The sequence below is a fragment of the Heliangelus exortis genome, chromosome 1 (assembly GCF_036169615.1).
Source record: "Heliangelus exortis chromosome 1, bHelExo1.hap1, whole genome shotgun sequence".
Lineage (NCBI taxonomy): Eukaryota > Metazoa > Chordata > Aves > Apodiformes > Trochilidae > Heliangelus > Heliangelus exortis.
This window is the reverse complement of record NC_092422.1, coordinates 135,987,880-136,006,984: the sequence shown is the minus strand read 5'-3', so window position 1 is coordinate 136,006,984 and position 19,105 is coordinate 135,987,880. Positions and strand designations below refer to the sequence as shown.

At 47.5% G+C, this 19,105-nt stretch overlaps 1 protein-coding gene across 3 annotated transcripts; it reads left to right on the top strand.

Moving 5' to 3' along the window:
• Positions 1–472: 472 nt before the first annotated feature.
• DDX11 (DEAD/H-box helicase 11) lies at positions 473–18,946 on the top strand. 3 transcript variants are annotated; one of them, XM_071768833.1, is made up of 26 exons: positions 474–733; positions 906–1,142; positions 1,465–1,551; positions 3,150–3,307; positions 4,362–4,407; positions 4,936–5,043; positions 5,592–5,679; positions 6,150–6,352; positions 6,922–7,059; positions 7,186–7,232; positions 8,018–8,097; positions 9,500–9,544; positions 9,667–9,734; positions 10,251–10,289; positions 10,766–10,889; positions 11,420–11,554; positions 12,003–12,115; positions 13,274–13,346; positions 13,693–13,796; positions 14,573–14,722; positions 16,653–16,721; positions 16,846–16,946; positions 17,370–17,454; positions 18,073–18,148; positions 18,327–18,481; positions 18,608–18,946. In XM_071768833.1, the coding sequence occupies exons 1-26, from the start codon at positions 533–535 to the stop codon at positions 18,635–18,637; spliced, it is 2,760 nt and encodes a 919-aa protein (XP_071624934.1). In that variant the 5' UTR covers positions 474–532; the 3' UTR covers positions 18,638–18,946. The 3 variants fall into 3 exon arrangements, with proteins under 3 accessions (XP_071624940.1, XP_071624934.1, XP_071624923.1); XM_071768822.1 differs by having other exon boundaries at positions 6,922–7,074; XM_071768839.1 differs by lacking the exons at positions 17,370–17,454; positions 18,608–18,946 and having other exon boundaries at positions 473–733; positions 6,922–7,074; positions 18,327–18,466.
• Positions 18,947–19,105: the final 159 nt, after the last annotated feature.

Here is a 19,105-nt window from a genome sequence, read left to right as displayed (position 1 = left end):
GCACTGCCAAATCCACCGCTGAACCGTGTCCCTGGGCACACCATCTCTCTTGTGACCACCTCCAGGGATGGTGACCCCACGGCTCTCCTGAGGAGCAGGCGCCCGCCACCGGGCCCGCCCCTGCGCGGCTCCGGGGCTTGGCCAGCGGCAGCCGGAGAGTGGAAAAACGTCTTGGGAAAGGCGCTGCCAGAGGCAACCACAGGAGCCAAGGGAGGGAACCCGGGTTCTGGACTGCAAGGACAGAACCATCCAAGTTTCTCCAGGTGTTGCGCAGGAGCCGCCGCACTGCCTCGTGTCTCAGTCATTGCGAGGGGAGGACAGGCTAAGCCCGGGGCTGGGCGGCTCAGCGCTCCCGCCGCCTCACCCGTGGGAATAAAACCCCTTCGCCCGCTCTAACCCGGCCCGCCCCAGTCGGCCCCAGGGGCGGTGCGGGCCTTCCGCCCCACGCCGGCCGTCACTGGGGCGTCACGGGAAAGGGGCGGGGTGTTCCCGGCGCTCGTTTCGAAGCGGGGTGGCTGCAGCTGTGCGCGGGATGGAGAGCGGGGCAGCGGCGGAGGCAGTGGGGTCGACTCCCGCTCCCCCGCAAGTAGCGGGCGAGGCAGCGGCGGGTCCTGGGTGCCGCCGGTTCCCGTTCCCTTACACGCCCTACCCCATCCAGGAGCGGTTCATGGCGGCGTTGTACAGAGCGCTGGAGGGCGGCCGGGTCGGGATCTTCGAGAGCCCCACCGGGACGGTGAGGCGGGAGGGCGGCAGGCGGGGCCCGGCGGGGAGCCGGTAGCCGGGAGGAGGGGGAGGAGGGACGGTGGTACCCGGGGAGAGAGGCCGTGTCGGGGCCTGACCTCGGGCGGGTGGGCCCCGCGGAGGGACGCGGGTATGGGCCTCAGCGCATTTGCTTTCTATGGCAGGGGAAGTCCCTGAGCCTCATCTGCGGGGCCCTCTCCTGGCTCCGAGATTTTGAGGAGAAAAAGCGGCAAGAGGAGGCACAGCTTCTGGAGCTTGAGGAGAAGGGACAGGAGGAGAAGAAGCGGCTGGTGACAGCTGGGCCGGGACACCCAGAGAGCAAGGAGGCGGCGGGGGAACCGGACTGGGTCACGGCCTTTGTGCAGAAGAAAGAAGAGCGGGACCTGGTGGAGAGGCTAAAGGTTGAGAAATGCTCCTGTGTAGAGGATGGGTAAAGGAGTGAGGTGTGAGGATCTGGGTGGTGACTGGAAAAACGCGGGAGGCTTGCTGGTGGTATTTGCCTTTCACAGCATTTTGGCTCAGTTATGAGGGATGAGGCATTGCTGTGCAGCTTGTGTGAGATAGGGAAGGATATTGAGCCGATGCGCTCCAGGAGAAAGGGGCCGTCTACTGGCATTTTTGTTACAGTTAATTTTTGTTATATACCCCGGTAAAAGTAACTAGCTAATGGTTTAGAGCTAGATGTGCTTCATCCTGCTATTTTTAACTCGTGCTTTATTTTAGGAAGAGCAGATCAGGAGGAAAAAGCGAGAAGATCGCCTTGAGAAAATTCGGCATAATGTGCAGCTAAAATACGCAGCAAAGAGGAAGGTGAGTTACCCCGTGGAGATAAGAATTCTCTGTTTTGGTTACCTCGAGGGTTGCTCACATTGGCTTATATCACACTGAATTTTCCAACCTGTCTGCTTGAGGAGATCTTTCTATTAGTTTGATGAAAGTGGTTAGACAAAATACTTGGTTAGATTTTTGGTTTAAAATACAGATGTGAAAAACACCTTGTGCATAGAGGATTTCCTATGACAAAGTTTGTGTGTGGATAGAAAGGTGTTCCAATGGCCTTCTGGCCCTCTACTTTTGCTTTGAAAGCTTTAATACTTGGATTTTGGGGTTTTTTGTTTCTGTTTGCTTTTTTGAATGCTGTTTCATAAGCATGTGTTAACACTGTACTTCTGGAATAAAAACTGTAGAACTGTGATTAAATTCAAAATCATGGGAACTGAAGACCTTCCACCTAAAAAAGCCAGGTCAGGCTTTGGTTGTATTTTCCACACCACTAGGGAACAACTATTTATTTACTTCCATAGCAAACGTGATTGTATTGTTTGGAAATTTCTATTTTCTACGTGGAAAAAGTTCAAAGGTATATTTTTCTGCCATTTTGATGAGTGAAGTAGCCACAGTACTCTTGACTCTAAGAGCTTTTTTTGAAGTATGAGTCAAACTTCCCAGAAATACCCACTTTAGGTCTGCAGACAGGTGCTGCATCTTAAGTGTTGTGTTATGTTTTGATTAACTCCTGTCAAAAGGATATGGTAGGAACAACAAAGGTTCAGAAGTGAATGGCAAACAAAAAGCAAGTGGAACAAGCCCCTTGTATTTTAAAAGAGGATGAAGAGCATGTGAAATGAAAAGCATGATAAAAGCAAGAAAGCAAATGAGAGCAATATAGAGATTTGAAAAAGTAACTGATTGATCTGCTCTGTAGTGCTCACTAACTGTATTTCTTCATAGTGCTGTACTAAAAAAAAAGCTTATTAATATTGGAAATACTGTTTTGAGATTGAAAAAATGAGTACTTTTTTTTTCAAAACGCAAATAGGAAAACTATTCTTCCACAGTTTAATGGAATTTTTGTAGAATGGTAGGTCAGTATTAGAGTAAGAACCACATAACTGGATTAAAAGCAGCAGGAGAAATCTTGTAGTCTGCCTTCTAGAACAGGTTCTGGGTTTATCCTAGCTTTGAGTTGTATGGACAGAATATTTGCTGTCCTTATATTCTCGTTTGTTTGGGTTTGTTTATACATTTTTTTTTTCTCAGGCAGATGTCTTTTATAGGCCACTCTAAGCATGGCACTGGATTGCATGGATATTGTCATTTCAGGATCTAGTAGTTCAGTGAGCCTTTTGCACAGGTTCTTTGTATTTCTGCCCTTCGGATATGTCTCTGTGGTCAGGTCTTTGGTTGTTGGTAACAGTTGCATTCTGTGGGGCTGAACAGCTTCAGATACACCCCCCCCACATACCTCTTTGGTGCATTTGTTCCTCCTGCTGGGGTTTTACCCAGCAAGCCATTCCCTGTGTTACACGTGCGGGACTGGGCTGTCTTCTGACTTGTCCGTGGCCCAAAGTGAGGCACATGCTACCTCTTTCTGTATGGGAAATAACAGGATCATGTGTTCCTTTCAGAGGTTAGAGGAGGATGAGACAAACCGCCTTCTTCAGCTCAGCAAGGAGCTTCTTTCAGAGGGAGCTGGGGGGGATGTCCTAGAGCAGCTGGATCAGAATGAAGAGGAGCTGCTTCTTGCTGAATATGAGAGTGATGAAGAAAAGAAGGTGGTATCTGGGTAAGGACAAGGACTGAGGGGGTTCCATGCCAATGAAAAGTTTTCTGTATCATTTTTGGCTTGTTTTGATCAAAGAGATTTCACCTGTGATTGTGCAGATTTGGAGTTTCTCCCCCACTCAAGCTGTATAAGGTAATGGTTGTTTTGGGGAGTTGTTTAATTGTTTGGTTTGGTGGGTTTGGGGCATTTTGTTTTGTTTTTAAGCTTTTGTAAGAGTGTTCTGAAGTGTTTGAGAAAGTGCATCTTTCCTGAAATGCTTGGTGATATCCAGCCTTTTATCCATGCCTGGTTTCCCAAAGCCTCTGGATGCTTGAGATCTAGGTCCTTGCACGAGGAAAGCAAAATGGAACTTGGGGCATCAGAGGAAGCTGTCAGTCCTGCAGATGCAGATTGGCACTGGCATCTTTTGATACTGTCAAGGGAGAGATGCTCACACTTCTTAAGACCAAGCTTCAGCATGAAAACCCTATGCACACTTTTCTATCTCATACATTGGCTTTAAGCAGAAAGCCAGAAGCCATCCTTCAGCATCAAAAGTCAAATACATTTAAAATATAAATTTACTAATTAGTATGTAGACAGATCCTTCTGCCTTAAAAATTGCAAAACACTTAGCTACTTCATTTATATGTAGTCTATCAAACATTAAACGCTGTTGCCTTTGAGGAACTCTGTGGCATCTTCCTGAGGCTTTTCTTTTTGCAACAGCATGGGGCTGATAAATTGTCTCTAAAGAGAAGGTTTTACAAAAAATAAATAAGCTTACCAAAGAATAGTGTAGCACGGATTTGCTTATGACCATGGCTTAGAAGTCCTAGACTTGAAAGGAAAAAAAATTCTTTAAGTTCCTAAAGACACAGCCCTACAGACATTTTTCTTTTAAAGAGCAAGGCTTGACTTGGTTGTGCCCACTTACACTATTCTTAAAAAGTCAAGAGTTAAGATCTTAAGATGAGATAAGCATCTCTCTCGAGATTCTTCTCTTGTAGTAGAGCATCATTTGACTCTGTCAATGATCTGCTGAAGGGAAACTCTTTGAACTTTCTTTTCTTAGGCTGGAAGAAGATGATGATGATTTGGAAGAGGAGCATGTGACGAAGGTGAGATGAGGAAAGTAAATGGTGCTGCTTCACAGAACTGTGTAGGAATGAGCAGAATTATGGCTTCCTCCCACCTTTCCGAGGGTCATGCAGTACAGAAGGATTTAGGAACTAGCATCCAAGAGCTGCCAAGTTTGTCAGTATTAGCAGCCAGTTCTGCTGTGCTCATCTCCTTTTGGACTACACTGGCTGCCTAAGCAGCTTCTTCTGCTAGCACTGCTGAATTTTTGCTGTGGCTTGCTGCAAAAGCATGCAGAAATAAATAGTTTTTTATTGCTCCCCAATGGTGAGACCTGTTTTTATAGGGACATTGGAAAACTAAAAGGCAAATGCATAAGAAAAAACAGGTAAGCCTGTTGGCCTCAGCATTTGTAAGGTGACTCTCAAATATCTTCCTTCCCTGGAGGTTTTAAAGGTTTGAGCAAGATTAACCTTGGTAAAGTGCTTGGCTGCTTCCCTGCAGAATTGGTTGTAGGTAGGGGATTGGCTTCTATGTTCTTGTTTTCCCTGTGTTCTTCCTCACTGTAGATTTACTACTGCAGCCGCACTCACTCCCAGCTTTCTCAGTTTGTGAATGAGGTGCAAAAAAGTCCTTTTGGGAAAGAGACACGTCTGGTCTCCTTGGGATCCAGGCAGGTATGTGGTATTGTTCAGAAGGGACCTAGAGTGCACGTTAACTTAATGTGGGAGACTGTGGGGAAGGACTGTGGATGTGATGCCCCAGAAAGCATCTTGGGGATTGAATGAATCTTCTGCTGGAAGACCAAAGTGGTCATGGATTGTGTGATGTACATTTTTCTGTGAGCTGTGTTTTGGTCATTTGTCCTTTGATGTAAATGTGAAAATCCTTTCTACCTTTTCTATGGAATATTACAGATGTCTGAGTCACTGGGAAGGTGTTATTTCTTTGCCTTACTTCTGGCAGCATTTTTAGAAGCTGTTGAGTAGCAGTGAACCATCTCGGTGCACCTTTCCTCATTATTTGTTCTCTGTGCTAATTCTTTATGGCTTTGGAGCATATTTATAGCAGGCAGTAGGCACAACATCTGAACAATGGGCTTTTTCATTTCAGATTCTGGCCTGAAATTGCTTTTAAAGCCGTTTTCTTTTACAACTAAGGGTGCACATGGGGCACTCAGTTCTTCATTGACCCCCTCACCACTTCCTCTCTTTGTGTGTCCCAGAACCTGTGTGTGAATGAGGAGGTGCAACGTTTGGGGGCTCTCCAACTCATCAATGACCGCTGCATGGAGATGCAAAAGAATAAACATGGTAGGAACACTTCCAGCCTGGGGGTAGCAACCCCTGGTAAAGCTGGGATGAGAGCCTGGAGACAGTGCACACCACCAACCAGTTCTAGCAGGAGAGTGGTAGAAGCTTGAAAATGTCAGGCTGGAGGAGCAGAGCAAGAAACCCTCAGCACATTTACTTCTCTTGGTCTCCATGCTAGAATGCTGAGAGCTGTGGGTATTGTCTGTGTATCTCAAGTTGGTCAGGACTTCTGCAATGGAAGGATACTTATCTTTGTAACTCTGTATTAGAAATGCTGGAAAATACCACATGGCTAAATCTAACTGGCCACAGGAGAGATGGAAATGTTACTGCTTTATAATTTTAAAATAGATGATAGGTCAAAAGCAGATGTGAGAAATCCTATTTTGAAATCCAGGAGCTTCTGCAAAGCAGTTGTTATTGGTTATTGTGTGTGTGTTTTTCAGTTTTCTTTTTATTTCTCATGTTAGAAAAGAAGAGTGATGAAGAGGCTGAAGGAAAGAAGAGACGTGTGAGTCGCACTGTGTGTCCATTCTATTCCTATGAGCAAATGCAGTTTCTCCGTGATGAAGTTCTCGTGGAAGTGAAGGATATTGAGCAGTTGGTGGCTTTGGGAAGGGACACCAAAGCCTGCCCATACTATGGGAGTCGATATGCCATTCCTGCTGCCCAGGTAAGGGCTACAGTTTTAGCAGAATTAATGCCAGGGGCTCTAAGCATAAACCAATCACTTGCTCCCTGTAGTACTGTTACTCAATAATGTGGGTGTTTGTAAACATGCTGTGTTTCTGTCAGCTGTGTTTTTGCTGAGAAAGCGAAGGAAAATTCGAATACCCACTTGAAGTTAATAGGGAGGTTGTGAGGATGTCTCAGCACTGTGAACTGCCTGATAGGCTCAGTAACTCTGAAGTAATACTGACATATGGGTCTAATCTTGCCAGTGCTTGGTTCTTGCTTGGTTTTCTATCAGAGGGCATGCTTTCAGTGCTTCAGATGAGATTCAGAAGGTAACCTGAGCCAATATGCAATTGTAGCATAGTAATTTTTCCTAAGCTTACACCACAGTGCCCCCCTCAAGCATGTGCTCCTGTCTGCCTGCCTTTCCCATTATGAGAGTGAGCAACCTGTCTGAACTCTACTGGGCCATCTGATGTGGGGTTTTATTGAGTGGCTGGGAAGTGCCCTGCCCTGTGTTTGTAAGGATGAGAGCTAGAATCAGGGCAGCGTGTGCTTCTCCTGCAGATGGTGGTGCTGCCCTATCAGATGCTCCTGCATGAGCCTACCAGGACTGCTGCTGGGATCAAGCTGAAGGACCAGGTTGTAATCATTGATGAAGCCCACAACCTCATAGACACCATCACCTCTATCCATAGTGCAGAGGTCAGTGGCTCTCAGGTGAGTCATAGCCTGGGGCCTCTTCACTCTGAGCAAGCTCTGCATCCAGCAGAATGCCTTTTTTTGACTCCTTCAGAGTAATGGGTCCTTTTTTGTTTTGTTTTCATGTAGCTGTGCTGTGCCCACTCCCAGCTGTCCCAGTACCTGGAGCGATACAGGTGAGGATCTCTGAGGAAGACAGTGCAACAGTGGCAGGCAGTGTGGATGCCATGGTTTGTCTCATGTCTGCAGGGTCTTTATAGCTTTTCCCCAGTGGAAAGTTATTTGCATTGACACTTCTGCAGATGAAAAGCCACTTGCTTCATTATTTCTGTCTAGAATCCATCTATGCCAGACTCCTGGAGCTGGTATTAAGCAGTGAGAAAGGGGATACTCTGGTTACTGTCTTTCTCTTACACTCTCAGTTACTTTATGCTCTCAGTTACTTTACCAATCTCTCTCTCTCTAATCACTCCTGTTTTGTGATGCAGAGTTTCAATAGATTGTCTTTTGTGTCATTCCTGGACCTTGGTCTTTCATATGTTGTCTGGCATTATGGCAGAGGCAGTAAGCTCTGAGGAGGAGGAAGCTATATCTGGTTTTTGTCTCTGTGTCTTGTCATCCCTGCCATGGTTGATTATTGCAGTCAGTGCTAATAACTTTGAATTTGTGGAGCATTAGTGCAAGAGGGATTTGAGGTGTCCCTGCTGTTGTAATAAACAAATGGTAATTAATGTGTGATAGGAAAGGCATCAGTAGGAACAGTGTGGTGTGCATGGGTGAGTGCTCTGGGGGGAACATTAGACATGATATCACAAATAGGGAGGGTGAGTCTGGGAAAAGTCATCCTTAGTTCCTGTCTCCAAAGTTAAGGGGAGTTCAGCTGCTTATTTCTGCAGCTCAGCTGCTTGAGTTTATCCCTGAAGGTGTTCTGGGGCCTAATACCTGTCCTGTTTTTTCACAGGAAACGTTTGAAAGCAAAGAACTTGATGTACATTAAGCAGATTCTGTATTTGCTGGAGCGGTTTGTGGCCATGCTGGGAGGTAGGCAAGCCTATTCTGTCTCCTGGGATGCTGGTAGATTCTGAGCTAGTTGCTGCTTCTGTAGGGCACTGTCTCCATTTCCCTTCTGCAGAGACTCTGGGGAAGTGTTGCTCACATATACTTGCAGATGCCTGTAATTTTATATCTCAGGTTGTTCTGCGAGATGGGAATGTTGTCTGTTGTCTGCCTGAGCCTTTGTTTCATTAGCAGAGGAGCAGCAGATGATGTCATAAGTTGGTAGAGAGTTTTCTTCTCTTTCTCTGTGGTTTTCAGATCCGATTTGAATTGGGACAAGGAAAGACTGGATGTGGCACTTGGTGCCAGGGTGTAGCCAATGTGGTGACATTAGGTCATAGGCTGGACTTGATGATCTCGGAGGTCCTCAATGATTCTGTGATTCTGTGAGGTAGGATGGTAAATGAGGAATGCAGCAGGTCAGGATCAGGAAAGCACAAGGATGGCACAGAATAAATCTCCTAGGTCATCTGATAGCAAGGCCTTTAATTGTGTCAGGTATGCCTCTGCAGATTGACTTTTAGTGGTGCCTTTGCTTTGTGAGGAAATACTATTTTGCTGTGAGATTTTAAATCCACTGGAATTTTCAGGGCTCCTTTCCTCTAATGATTTGTTTGCTCACCTCAGTGTATCTTGAGGAGAGCCTGTTGCAAGTTCATAAAGGAGTTTCTCCTTGCTCACAGAAAATAAATGCAGCTCCTTGGGGCAGGGCCCTGAGGGTGCTCTTTGCCTTTCTCTCAAACATATACTTCTCCTTCCCCTCTCTTCCTTCCACTTTTATTCACAGTCAGTTAAGTGCATTCATTATAAAATGCAGCCTGTGTGTACAGCTTCATGATTGAGGCTGCAAAAGCGAGATGTGAGGTGGGTGCTAAACACTGGGACATAAAACACAGTGAGTGGCAGCAATTAATTCTGTTCTGGCTGTCGGGGTCTGGACATGGAGCTCTCCTCAGTTTTTCTCCCTCTTCCCAGTTGCCTGCAGGCCTGTGTACCTCCCAGCTCCCTGCTGCTGCAGTGATGATGGGGGGAGAGATGCACTGCAGTCCCTGGCCCTTTATCTTTGCAGCATGATGACTATGGAGTGTGTGAGCATTTGTATGCACCCACCCTACCTGCTGCCTCCTGCTGCAGAAGGAATGTAGGTGGTGTTTCTTAGGATGCAGCAGCAGCACACTTGTCTTACAATGTAGGGCTAGCCTCCAGGAGAAATTAAAACTGAGCAGGAGCTGACATTTGGTCTGGATAGCTACATTTTGCAGTTGTGTAGTTATTTCTTGGATTTTGTCCTGGTGTGGTGTCCCTTTCAGCTCAGCTGTTAGTCTCTTGCTTGATTTTAAGACAGACCCATTGCAAGACTTCCTTAAATTGGTTTCATGTTCTACAGGTAATGTGAATCAGAATCCTAGCTGTCAGGCAGTTTCCCAAACAGGTAAGACTGGAGGGGGAGCATCTGGGGTATCTAGCTGTCAGCTGAGCATATGGGTGTGGGCAATAAGGGGCTGCAGGCCCAACAGCTTGTAATTTTATTTTTCTTTTTTTTTTTTTTTTCAGGGACAGTGCTAAAATCCATCAATGACTTTCTGTTTCAGAGCCAGATTGACAATATCAACCTCTTCAAGGTAAGGCAGATCTCATCTACCAGGGTACAGGTGGTAGTGGTGATTTGTTTGTGGTCATGAGGAAGCACATGTGGGAGCTGGAAGTAGAACCAAGGCCCACATGGCAGAATCTGCTTTCTAGCAGATTCTCCCCACCTCCCCATTGTATAGATCTCTTCTTCTGCTGCCTGGATAACAGTGCATTAAAGCTGGTGTTTTTGGGGTAGAGGGAAGCATGCAATTAAACCTGTACTAGTGCAGAGGCTTTCTGTAGGCAAAGCTAACTTGTAAGGGTTCTACTACTGCAGCTACCTAACCCATCCCTCAAGCCTCCAAACTCAGCACCTTATCACCATGTGTTTCCACTCTGGAAGCAGTGCCTTTGGGATAAACTGTTTTCTGGGAGCCAAGACACAAAAAGCTGCATTGATCCCCAAGAGCAGAGGAAGGGATATCCCTGCTGGACAGGGATCAAGGACAGCAGGGTGGGAGAAGAGATGCTGAATGCTGAACCATTTTCCTGTCCTTCTCCAACAGGTTCAGCGTTACTGTGAGAGGAGCCTCATCAGCAGGAAGGTACTGCCCCTCGGGCTTATGATCAATAGCATCCAAACTCTGTGTCCCTCATTGAGAGGGAAGTAGAAGATGCAGCAGATGGGCTGGGAGCCTGTCTTCTCCACCCTGCTCTGCAGATAAAGTGTTTCCCACAAAAAGCACTCCATGGGCAGGCTACCCTTTGCTTACATGGCAAAGAAGCATTCACTATGGTGTGCCACACTATTCCAGTGGCTGCTAATTCCCTGCTGTTAGAGCACAAACCTACCAGCCTGCTAGGCTGCATTGCCCTGGTGCAGGAACAAATACCAGAGATTTGTTTTGGTTTTCATTTGTTTTTGGTTTTCAAATGAAATCAGAGATTTCATTTTCATTTGGTGAGGAGGCAGGTTTGTGACTTTATACCAAGGAACTTTATCTGTGGCAGCCAGCAAGCCTGTTTTTGTCTTGTCTGATTTCTGCTGTTGGTAGGAGTCTTTCTTGCTTTTGCTTTGCAGCTTTTTGGGTTTGTGGAGCGATATGGCGGCCCTGCCACAGCTGTGAAGACCAACAAGGAGAACCAGAAGTTGGTTGGTTTGCAGAACTTTCTTCTGACCCTCCAGCATGGATCTGATAAGGGGGGTGAGTTCAGACATCTTCCCCTTGTTTATCTGTGGACAAAGTAAGGATGTGGAATCTGCAAGAGGAACAGGGGGGAGGCAGATTTCAAGAATGGGAGACTGCAGAAGCTGTCCTACAGTGTTGTTGTTTTTTTTTTTTAATCAGACTGGGTGATCTAAGCACTTACATATTATTGAAAGATCTCCTGAGGTCTTTTCTAAACTGAGTGAAGATGCAATTCCATGTTCACATTGCACACACTCGAATTTTACACTGCTGTGACCTGCTGGGTCTGGGACCTGAACTGTTATGGGTAGCTCTTTCTTTTTAGTGTGCCAGCTACAAAAGCTTTTAGGATTAAAAGCTTTTTAATCCTATCAATGAGATAGAATTTGGGTTTTCTCCTTTACTGAGTCTTTGTTCTCTCTCTGTGTACGTAGACCAGCTATCATGTTCTTGAAGAAAAGACCCATCTATATTTTGTGCTTAGTTCCTGTCTTCAGAAGTGTGGCCTAAGTAGCCTGACTCTCCATTTCTCTTTGGGCCAACAGGTCCTGCCCAGGGCCCTCCTGTGGAGGCTGAAAATGACCACCTCAGGGCTGCCTCTCCACTGATGCAAATTGAAGGATTTCTCTCAGCCCTCACAAATGCAAACCAAGATGGCAGAGTCATTCTCAACAGACAAGGTACTGGACAGGGGAAGATGTGGAGAGGTGGCCTAAGTCATCATCTGGGTCCCTTACTGTTGGGGTTTAAGGAGATCCCTAGCTTCGGGGGATAGCCTGTGGCACTATCTCTGTGTCATCTGTGATGCAGGCTGGCAGGCTTGGTCTGTATGAAGATGCCCATGAACCCAAAGAAAAATTCTTAACTAAGGGCATTGGGGCCAGGGCTTGCAGAGCTCTGCTCCCACTTTGGATGTCAGTTTTTATCTTCCAGTTTACTGCTCCTCTTCTGCAGCTCCAGGAAGATTAGGAAGCAGAAGTTAATGTCCAGATTGGTGCAACCCCATAACCCCACACTTGTTTTGAGAGGTGGGGACCTGCCAGAGTGCTCAGGACAGGAGGGAGAATCTCTTGAATTCCCCATGTGTGTGTCACAGCTTAGCTCCTGATGTCTCTCTCCTTTTCCCAGGCACAGTTGGTCAGAGCAGCCTGAAATTCCTCTTGCTGAATCCAGCTGTCCACTTTGCCAAGGTGGTGGAAGAATGCCGGGCTGTAATCATTGCTGGGGGCACCATGCAGCCGGTGAGAGAACACAGGGTGCTCTGAGTTTTCAGGAGGTCTCTGGTGCTATCTCCAAGCAGGCATGAGAAGATAGCATCTTAGCCCCATTGAGATGCATTTTGTTCTCACTTCCCATGGTGTGTGTGGGAAATGGGTTCCCAGCAGGAGGTGTGGTGCGTCCTCTTCATGCAAGAAGTTCTAGGTGCAAAGGCAAGTTTGGCCTTGTCAGCCTTTCTTTTCCCCCACACAATGCAGGTTGAGCTCCTGGTAGGTGGGAATTAGCACTGATAGCAGTCAGAGGACCTTGTAAGTCCACCTGACCCTCTGACAGTGACAGGGATCCCACAGGGACCATCCTATGGGGAATCTTAAGGAAAAATCCAGACTTCAGATTTGGTAGGGTGGCAGGCAGCTCATCATCCCTCTCCCGTTGCTTTAGTGCCAGAGGGGCAGAGTGTTAGCATTGTACAGATGCAGTGGGGTTGTGTTGGATGTCCCAGTTACTTTTATCCTTTTCCTGGACATAAATGTCCTGAAATTTCCTCCTTGCCCTTGTGGTGACAAGGGAGGGGAGAAGGGATGTGAAGTGCTGGACCTCCTTTTTTTGGAGGAGCCCCATTCCAACTTCGAAGCCTGCAGCCATGGAAGAGGAGGCAGTTGCAGCTCTGGTCTGTGCAGGACAAATCTTTGGGCCTGGGGAAGTCTGAAATGGGAGGGAGGTGCTGGGCCTAGAGATGCTGGGTGGTTCCGGCGGGCGGCCGTCCCCGCGACCCGGAGCTGAGGGTGGCCTCGGGCCGGGCCGGTCCGCCGGCAGGGGGCGGTGCCGCTCCGCGTTGGGGGCGGTGGGGCCGGGGGCGGCTGCGCTGTTCTGGCGGCACCGGAGCCGCTGCGGCGGGTGAGCCCTGCGCTCCTCGGCGGGCTCAGACCCTGGCTGCCCGTGCGGTGTGGATGCAAGACCCTTCTCCTGCCTGCCCTGGGCTCCAGCACGCTTCCCAGCTTTGGCTTGTGTGCTCAGCATTCCCCGTGCTCTTGATGTCCTCCCTCCCCTGTGCCAGCAACCCACCGGGCAGCACTCCCCAGGTGTGCCTGGGCACTGGTACTGGTGGAGCAGTACCTCTGTGGCTGCTGTAGCATCTTTTGGGACGCTGCTTTACCTCTCTTTGGGTTTGTGGTTCGTAGGTGGCTGATTTCCGAGAGCAGCTGCTGTCCTGTGCTGGTGTGGACTCTGCACGTGTTGTGGAGTTCTCTTGTGGTGAGTGTCCTGGGATAGCAGGGATGGATCATAACCCGTGTTGCTGTTTGCCTTTGGTGCTGTTTCCTCAGCACTCTGAGCAATATCACATCCTTCCTAGCAATCGTGGCAAAAAGTGGTGCTAGTTCTCTTCTGAGCTTCCTCAGTGTCCTTGGCCAGTGTCAGCAGGCAGGGTCAGGGTGCTGTGCCTTCTTCCCAGGGGCTCAGGGAGCTGACTGGCTTAGGCCTGTCAGCCTGGCCAGACAAACGTGTGCCTCTCTCACTCCAAGCAGGTAGAGCTCCTCAGCTGAGGGGGTTTGTGCACACAGCAGTGATGTTGACTCTCCCTACTTGTTTTTGTCTCCAGGACATGTGATTCCTCCAGAAAATATTTTACCCCTAATCCTCTGCAGTGGTCCTTCCAACCAGCAGCTGGAGTTCACCTACCAGACAAGAGACCTGCCCCAGATGGTCAGTCTTTCCTTTGGTCCTTTCATTGGTATCTCTTTTGCTTCAATATGCTTATGTTTCATAGGACAGTGTGCTCTCTGTTCGAAAGGTGGGCTGACCCAAAGCCATGGCAAGGGAAACCCATAGGATTTGGGGCAGGTGTGTTGCCGACTAATTGGGAAAGAGTAGCAGAAAAAGGGGTTTTGAGCTGCTTGCTCAGAGGTAGCTACTGGAGACAAGCAATACTAACAGCTCCTGTTTGGCCATACTGAGATCCTACATTTGCATTATGGCCACTAGAAGGACATCTCTGACTGTGCTTCATAGTTGGAAGGGCTCAGTGACAGGGGAGCCCTGCAGAGTGCAGCCCAAGTCCTAGGGGCAGCAGCAGATGTTTCTGTACTTTTCCTTTCTTTGTCTGGTGGATGAGTAAGCACCCAAGGCTACACACTGGATCTCCTCTGCTGAATCAGGTGTGCCAGCAAGCTCTCCACAGCTGTTCTAGCGTGACAGGTCCCATCCCTTGGGACAATGGACAAAGACCCTGTGTTCCTAAATGAGAGCTGCTCCCCAGCAGTAACAGAAACTCTGGATTAGGAGGAGGGGCCAAGCAATGAAGAGCTTTTTGGTGATGCCCAGCTTCCCTGGAGACCTCTCTTAGACCTGACATATTTCTCACATTTTTCTTCCCCCAAGGCTTGTCACAGGGGAGGTGTGCTCCTGGGACTGAGTGTAGAATTGGAGCGGCATTAGCTGGAGCTCCTGTCAGCTGCAATATGCTCTTGTCTCTCTTGCAGATGGATGAGACAGGTCGAATCCTTTGCAACCTGTGCAACGTGGTCCCAGGGGGTGTGGTGTGCTTCTTCCCCTCCTATGAATACGAGAAGCAGGTGTATACACACTGGGAGAAGACAGGGCTCCTCACCCGCCTGGCAACTAAGAAGAAGGTAATTGTGCAGCCAGGGGCAGGCGGTACTTTAAATGGAGGCTTCAAAAACCCAAACAATTATCTATGCATTACAGGCCTCTCACCCAGCTGTTCTGCTTTGCAGAGCAGAGCAGAGTGGATGTTTATCTAGCCAATCCCTCCAGTAATGAATAAATGATACTTCCCAGGCAGCTGATCACTGAGCTGGGATCTAAATTAGATTAAACGTGGCTGTAGATTCTTTAAGTGCAGAGTCTGTGCAGTGGCCATCAGGGGAAACTCTCCTGGCTTTCCATAACCAGCAGGCTTGTCTCCTGTGTGGCTGGGGAGCTGTTCAGGTTGAGCTCTTTTTGGGCATTTGTTTTTCCCAAGCTCAGCTGTGTGTCCCTTGAACACAGACCAGCACAATTGTAGGCTAGGCAGAGTGGGAGGACCAGACTGCAGTTCCTAGGACAAAAGGTGTTTTGGGGTTTTTTTTTATTATGTTGTGGTAGAAGTGGAGAGATGAGAATTGAAAGTAGTGACTCCTGTTAAAGAAGTGATGAGATACATAAAAAATAGGGAGATCACTGCCAGTATAAAAGTCATTGCAATGACTTTCACAAGTTCATGAAGGTTGAGGCAGTCCAGCTGCAAGGATTTTGGATCATATGCCCAGGGCCAAAAAAAAAAAAAAGAAAAAAAGTGAAAGAATTACACATACCCTGTCTGTGGTTTCTGTTTAGCTTTTGGTAAAATAACTTACCGGGTGGATTAGCAGAGCACAGTCCTAGATATGTCACAGCCTTGGTGGAGGCATTCTAGCACAAGGATCTGCCTGTAGGTTTTGTGGTGGATGCATTGTGTTTCAGCTGCTTCTTGTGTTTGTGCAGCTGTCACCCAGGGTGCCTTTCAGGTGTGTTCTGCCAGGGTCCCAGATGTCTGCCTGGTGCCCCAGTCACACAGCTTGCTCTACCTTTCAGCTGATTTGTTCTTGTTTGGTCTTGGTCTCCAGCAAATTGGATATATCTTAGCAAAGCAATTTGGTAGGAGTGCAGCAAGTGTAACTTTCAGCTTCCCACGCACAAGATCATATTATAGCAAAGGAAGGTTAAAGTCTTTCCTGAGGTGGCTGTGCTGAGATCACACTGAGATTACTGATAAATTATACAGGGAAAGTGAATTGAAATTGTAGGATTAAGCATCTCCTGTTCAATAAGTTAAATAGTTTTTTTGCTTCTATTTGTAATTCACTATTATTTTTCTACTGAAAGGTTGATTCTGGATGGTAAAATTTGAGAGTGCTTCTTGCTAACCAAGTGAACACATATCCTTTAGGTTCTTTAACTGTCATAGAAAAGGCAGATGTTGCATCTATTGTTTACTGGGAAAACAATATGGTTTAGGCCAAGGTGCAGTATCTATAAAAATGCAGCTTAATTAGCTACAGGGGCTTTTTTTAATTAGAAATGCTAGAATAGCATAAAGAAATATTGCTTTATGCATCCTTTGCATAGAATACTAATTTATTCACTGGGCAAGGGGAGCTGTTACTTGCAATTGCTAATTCAAATCGATTGGTCCTGTGACTGTCTCCAAGATGTTGCAGCTTGGAGGGTCCCCTCGCCCCAATGGATCTCTAGTCATAGGTGGAGAGGTGGGCATTGCTTTCCTGCCTTTCAGCTCTCAGATAGATGACTTGTAACTTCGTGCAGAATTAGACAAGTTTGCCAAAGCTGGAAGGGGATGTTGCAGGGGGCAGGGAGCAGCTGCTGCTCCCTTCAGAGCATTGTTGTAAGATTTCCAGGGTAGAGGGGAAGGGTGCTGGTGAAGTTCTTTCAGGCAGTTTACCCTTCCCTGATCTTGGTTCCATGTACTGTTTCATGGCATGGGAGTAAACCCCTTTGCTTTCTTTAAACCTGTTTCCTTCCTGTTGCTGTCACTGATGCACCCACTGCCTGTGCTGACAGATCTTTCAAGAGCCCAAGAAAGCCAACCAGGTGGAGCAGGTGCTGGTGGAATATGCCAAGTGCATAAAGGTAAGCTGGGCTGGCAGGAGTGTGACCTTTTAACAAGGACAGAGGGCTCTAGCTTGGGTGTGGGAGTGTTCCTGAAGCAAAGAAATCTTCCCTGCTCTGGTGTAACTTGCTGGTCCTTCTGCAGCGCTGCAGCCAGGGAGGAGGACAAATGACAGGGGCCCTGCTGCTTTCTGTAGTTGGAGGCAAAATGAGCGAAGGGATCAACTTCTCTGATGACCTGGGAAGGTAAGGTGGCTGCTCCTTGGAAAGGTGAGCACTGGGCTTGCAGTGTGGTGACTGCAAGCAGGACAGGCACGTCAGTACTCACGTAGCTAGAGAATCCTGGGGAGCACATGCTGATGCTTATACCAGTGGGACCAAGTCTGCTGGGTGGTATAAAAAACAAACAACCCACCCATGTTTGTCTAGACTACTTTTCATGTGACTAATGCAGTTAGGCTTGCTGTGCTAGACATTCCCTGTTCTGGCACCCTCAATCCCTCTGCAGCTTTCTGTTCAGAACTTGCTTGTCAGACTGCTGTGCTTTATTGCTGCCTTTGGTTTTCAGGGCTGGCTGTCTTTCAGGGGTGCAGTGACCTCTAATTTATCAGTCCATTGGCAAAGCACTCTAGGATGAGATGTTAAGAATAATGCAATCCTCCCTTGCAGGTGTGTGATTATGGTGGGAATGCCCTACCCCAACATTAAATCTCCAGAGCTCCAGGAAAAAATGACTTGGCTTGACAAAACAATGGTAACTGAGACTTACACCTCTGCCTCTTTCACTTTGGCTTTTTAGTATTAACTTTCTTTCCAGCACGAGTCCTAGGGCTGCCTTCAGAGATTTTTTTCTTTGAGCTTGCCCTCATTTCCCATACTGTGTGGTACAGAGAACACACTGTGTGGTACTCCTGTGCTGCATGTGTATGGGTGGCCCTAAACACAGGGTTTAGGGGAGAGAACATAGCTCAGGGGAGAGAAACACCCCCAGAGCTCCCTGGGAAAACTGAGTTCCAAGGGGAGCAAGGCTGCTTCACCCTAGAGGAGATGGCAGGATGGTAGAAGCTGCTTGCCAAGAGCCCTTCTTGCTTTACTTGTTCTTTCTCACTCCCCACCAGAGATTCTGTTCCTGGGCAGCTGGGAACAAGTTTTTTGCCTTGAAAGGGGCCTTGTGCTTGCTCTTTGTGAATGCTCAGTATAGTTTCTGACTGTGATCCTTCTTCTGTCCCTCTTTGCTCTCAGCTTGGGGCCTGCTTGTTCACCAGCTCACTCTGCAGTGGTAAAAGCATTTGACTGACTTTGTCATGAAGACTCCCTAGTTTGATTTTCACCTGCCTTCATCTGTTCAGTCTCACCTGTTTCTCCTTTCCAGCCCAGAGCTGCTGGCCAGGCACCTAGCAGAGTGCTGATAGAAAACCTGTGCATGAAGGCAGTAAACCAGTCCATAGGTAATTCATTCTTCCTTGGGACAGGCTGGGGGATACAAAATGTGACTGCACTGAAGTAAGAGGGTGGGAAAAAGAGCACATTACCAATCAGTCTTAAGGAGAGATGATGGGAACGTGAGCTTCCTTGCCTGAGAACAAACACCAGTGGGTGTTTAATGTGGTTGTACACTCTGTACAGGCAGAGCCATTCGCCATCAGAAGGATTTTGCAAGCATCCTGCTCCTGGACCACAGGTACGCACGCCCTGCCACCTTAAACAAACTGCCCCAGTGGATCAGGGAGAGAACCCAGGTGAAACCTGCCTTTGGATCAGCATTTGCTGAGTTAAGAAAGGTCAGAGCTTTTCTCTTATGTACTGCTACCAAAACCGCTTCCCTCTGTACTCATCTGGCTGTTCTCAAACTTCCAACTTTTTAGAGGATGTCCAGGGACAAAGTGTCTGTTTTTGTCTGTTCCTAGTTCCATCGAGGGAAGTCAGATGGTTCATGATGGAGACCAGAGAACGGGCTGTAAGGTCACCTCTATGGATTACACCTCTGAAGATCACCTGACATAACACAAGTTTCTGCTTTTCTGTATCAAAGAGTCGGTGAATCTCTGCCTTCTGCCTCTTCTGTGGGTGTTTGCTGTTCAGTATCTACCTGGGTGTTATGATGGTGAGACAGCCTTCAGCATGATAACCAGGGGGGAACCTGGCTGTAGTTCTCAGGCTGGTGAAGGCAGTAGCAGCAGGGTCCTATTTGTTTACAGCTGTTAAGGTTTTATTTAAATTGATTAAATATTTTCAACCCAAACACATTAGTAGGGGGAGTGTATTTATTATGAATGAACAAATCTGCCTTTTCCCATCGATCGCCAAGTGTAGGGGGCTTGATGACTCATAAAAACAGGGCTTTTCACAAGAACTGTAAACTGTCAAGGCCAGTAGTTTGTGTCATGTTGGAATGACAGACTGGT

Coding starts and splice junctions, on each gene's coding strand:
- DDX11 (XM_071768822.1), top strand. CDS start 533: ATGGAGAGCGGGGCAGCGGCGGAGGCAGTGGGGTCGACTCCCGCTCCC. Junction 9,545..9,666: donor TCAGGCAGTTTCCCAAACAG/GTAAGACTGGAG, acceptor TTTTTTTTTCAG/GGACAGTGCTAAAATCCATC. Junction 13,797..14,572: donor CAAGAGACCTGCCCCAGATG/GTCAGTCTTTCC, acceptor TCTCTCTTGCAG/ATGGATGAGACAGGTCGAAT.